General features: G+C 45.0%; 1 protein-coding gene across 2 annotated transcripts in view; it reads right to left on the bottom strand.

The window, feature by feature from the left end:
* Window positions 1-2501: 2501 nt before the first annotated feature.
* Window positions 2502-4303, bottom strand: part of LOC134441594 (TBC1 domain family member 12-like) — a 37730-nt gene continuing 35928 nt past the window's right edge. For both annotated transcript variants that reach the window (XM_063191970.1, XM_063191971.1), the window contains one exon: window positions 2502-3344. In XM_063191970.1, the coding sequence (XP_063048040.1) occupies window positions 3276-3344 (69 nt within the window). In that variant the 3' untranslated portion in view covers window positions 2502-3275. The remainder of the gene's footprint in view (window positions 3345-4303) is intronic.

The raw sequence follows: 4303 nt of genomic DNA, 5'->3' as shown, positions 1-4303 counted from the left end.
CAAAAAAGTTATGTTGGATAAATAACTTTAAAAACACAAACAGAAGTGCCAAGGTTGCATCTTATGAAATTATGCCATAAGAAAGCCAAACACCCCAAACTAATGCTTAACCATAATTTGCCCAGAATTTAGCGATAAGTCCCCCATGCAGCCACATTATTACACAGAGGTTGACCCCGCCTCCGAGCCTCGGTGGTGCTTGATGGCCCATCGAATTCGACGGGCTAGGAAAAGCGGCCCTTAGCCCCACAACCTGGCCCGGCGGCCATCTTTAGCACCTAGCCCCCTTTTGATGAGATCACCGTCAGCCCCCTTTTGTCCGGGCCAGCCCGGGGCTGGCCCTGCAATGAGACTAAGGCTAGTAACTCCACAAGGCCCTGTGGTGGCCCTGTTCTGGTGGAAACAGGAGATTTGGGGTGAACATTTAATTCTACCGTGATTTGGACAGCTGTGGTTTTATGCGTTTTGGATACAGTCCGGGTTAGCACCAAGAATTTCTTCCTTTTTGAACTCTGATATGTCACCCATAACGCTGTGTACATTGCAATATTTTGAGCAAAACCTCAAAAAATGGAACCTTCACACTGTGCTTACTGGTGCAATGTGCAATTAATGAAGACTGGCCACCAGGCAGGTCCAATTCAGCTATGAAACTTCCCAGACTAAAATGACTGGTGTTTCACCATCATTGTGCACCCTGTAGCTCAGCATATGCAGTTATCCCCATTAGGAGTAGTCTAAAGAGGTTTATGTTGGAGTATTCTGTTCTTAAAAAGGGCGGGAAAAAAATCAAATGAACACACATGAAACAGTACCAGTTCCATTATTGAGATATATTTACACATTTAGACTAGTAGCCTAAGTATTCATTTCACAATATTTTTTTATATATATACATACATACATTACCATTAGAATGTAAGAAAACTGTACAATAGTGAGTTCTGAAATAAAAAAAGGAATCGAAATAGAAAATAAACAACAAACCTGGCTAAATGATTTAAGCTTAAATTATAACGCACACACACGCCAAAAAAAATTACATAGCTTTAAATAAAAGGTTTAAACAAAAACAAGATGAACTCTCACATACACACTGAGCACGAATGCAGCATTACTTAAAACGGAAAAAAAAGAAAACTTAACTGATTTTGGAAATAACTGAAGACAAGGGAGTGGGTGCATCTGAAAGGCACCCAACTGGTTGCAGTGCCAACCCCTGTTATGCTCTGCAACAAAGCGCAGGCTTGCTGGGAGGTTTCGCTGACCAACGCATTTTGCTACAACCAGGGGCGGATAACACCACAACGTTTGGTTAAGAAATAAACCTGGTTTAGCTGACCAAGAGACAGTTGTTTTTCTCTTCCTCTCTTTTTCCCTCCCCTATTCTTTTCCCACTTCCCGTCCTCCCTCTTTTCCCTCTCTTCCTCCCTCGTTCATTCTGTCCCTTACCTCCAGTATACCACACAGAAGTACATACCTCTGGAGTGACATAAACCAGGTTTGTCACTTAACGCCCTGCTTTGTAGTACGCCAACCATTTTTATTTTCACAGATGTACATATGACCAGAGTTGCATGAAGTAGAAGTAGAAATACTTTTAAATTATGCAATTACAACACTAGTGATATGATATTACACCGTTTCAACTGTGTAATATCGTAAAACTTGTGTTGTAAATACATCCGTAAGAGTACTTCTACTTTACACAACTCTGCATACCACTACCTCTGGAATGGCATAAACCAGGGCTGCATTTCTCGAAACCATAGTTGCTAACTTCATTAGCTACTTTGACGTTTTCAATGCAATTTCCCCATTGGCAACTACCTAAGCTGCTAACTGGCTAACAACTACGCTTTTGAGAAATGCACCCCATGCTTTGTAGTACTAGTACACCCACCCCTGGTCAGCGCCCTCTCTCTTCTAGGTCCACGTCACTGCAATATTGCACTCGGCCGTAATCGCTGCACTCAACTCAAAAACATCAGTCAAATCAAATCAACCAATCCAAACGCCCAAACTTTGGAGTGTCCGGGGGCGGGAACTAAGGAGGCCAAAAGGTTAGCAGCCTTTCTGACATTGCTGTTGCTGAGGAGCAACTAAATATACATTTTCATTATTAATTCATTCGGTTTTTCTGTCTCTTTCTGTATTTTTTTTCTCGTAAACAAGCTTCCTTGCTCACAAGCGCACACATAAGAGAGAGACGGAGAAAGGTGTGTTGCACACACACAGGAACAGGTAAAGAAAATGGAGAACACGGGCTCGAAAAATTACAAGCCCAGGCTTGCTTTATGGAGTACAGACATTGGCACTAGGCCCTACATGGGCTGCTGTGTGTGTGTGTGTGTGTGTGTGTGTGTGTGTGTGTGTGTGTGTGTGTGTGTGTGTGTGTGTGTGTGTGTGTGTGTGTGTGTGTGTGTGTGTGTGTGTGTGTGTGTGTGTGTGTGTGAGAGAGAGAGAGAGAGAGAGAGAGAGAGAGAGAGAGAGAGAGAGAAAGAGAAAGAGAGAGAGCGAGAGAAAGAGAGCGCGCGCGCGAGAGAGAGAAAGTTCAAGTTTATGTGTGCGAGTGTATGCATGTGTGCAAATGTGCATGTAGGAAGAGTGGCATATACTGTATTGTGTTGTGCGGAGAGTCCCACAGGAGGTCTATGCTCCTCAGCCCATCAGGTAGAGACCAATGTGTGTTGTTAGGTAGACACAGGCGTGTGCGTGACATCACTCTGCTGTGCAGTGCTGTACTCTGTGCGCCTCTCCAGGCTTCATGGGGCATACGGCTCCTAAGGAAGGCTCACTGCCACCCAGACCTACCCAAAGCAACACACCGCTTGGATCTCTACTACCCAGACCTGTGTATGGATTGGATGTCTACCCAAATCCGAAACTGGAAGTCTAGCCAGATCCCAAGCAACATGCCCTGGATCTTAAAATCAGATCCCAAGCTAGACAGACTGGATCGCTTCCCAGATCCCAAGCCATAAGGACTGGATCTTTGGAGCAGATCCCCCATATGCTACATGCCCTGGATCTCCGACCAGAAACTAAAGCACATCGACACACAAGCGCACAAGCTTTAATTCTCTCTCACTCACACACACACACTCAACCCACACACGCACACACACACACGCACACACACAATACATTAAATCTGAAATATTCCAAATTAGTGAAGAAGAGGTGGAGTGCCCAAAAAAGGGTGTGAGGCTTGATAGGCTCAGGTCCTCCACACACGCACGTACACGCATGCACACACGCACAGGCTTCAGTCTTCAGCTTCTGAGGGCCGGGCTGTTGTTCCGGTCCACTTCTCTGCTCCCATCTTTCATGGCGGCAAAGACCTGTACCAAAACACCAAAAATAAAAGTCTCAGAGACAAAAACCTGAACGGCACAATAAAAGTCTCCAGCAATCGCTTTTCTTATTGCCTAACCGAAATCGATAGAGCCCTTTAGTTAAGTGCCTACCGCACCCTAGAGACGACTATAATGAATAATACACATGAACATAAGCCAGGCTCAATTTCAGGTGCAGTAACCGTGACATACCACAAGGTGGCAGCATAAGCAGCCATCACGGTGAGGCAGAGAGCGTGTTGAGAGATAAACAAACACCACTTCCCTGTCTGTTTATGTTTTCATTTCAAAGCTCTCTGGGGAGAACGTTCATGCTGTTGCCATGGTTATTCTACACTTTCTGATGTTAGGAGGAGAGATTAAAAAAAAATCTTGGTCAAAATTATCACACAAAAAAATACGGGTGGGTGGCACTGCAGGGGCTTCAGTTTATTTCTGTAAATACTGTATTTGTAGTAGTTGTAAAGAAGTAGTGTATGTACCGGTGTGTGGTAGCAGTAGTGTGTGCATGTGCCTTTGAGCAGGTGGGCTCAATCATATAATGTGTTCGGGTCAGGTTTGTATATATTTTTAGGGCTTTTTATAGTTTTATTTTGGACAGGACAGTGGAGAGGAAATGAGTGGGGAGAGAGAGACGGGGAAGGATCGGCAAATGACCTGGGCCGGAATCGAAAACGGGTCGCTGGCGTAGTAACCCAGTGCCCTACCGTTACGCCATGGCAGGGCCTTGACAGTGCATGTGGATATCTGAATGGAGTGTATGTGGGTGCATGTGTGTCTGAATATGAGGTGTGTGTGTGTATGTGTGCCTGTGTGTGTGTGTCTGAGTGACACCTTTGCGTACGTGCATGTAGGCGTGTGTGACAGAGAGCTCCACGTGAAAGTATCTCATCTCCCCTTGATCCAGCTGCGGCCATTTTTGCTCAACATGTCTATCTTGGCAA

The sequence above is a fragment of the Engraulis encrasicolus genome, chromosome 24 (assembly GCF_034702125.1).
Source record: "Engraulis encrasicolus isolate BLACKSEA-1 chromosome 24, IST_EnEncr_1.0, whole genome shotgun sequence".
Lineage (NCBI taxonomy): Eukaryota > Metazoa > Chordata > Actinopteri > Clupeiformes > Engraulidae > Engraulis > Engraulis encrasicolus.
The sequence above is the reverse complement of the archived record's forward strand: the minus strand, read 5'-3'. Positions and strand labels throughout refer to the sequence as shown.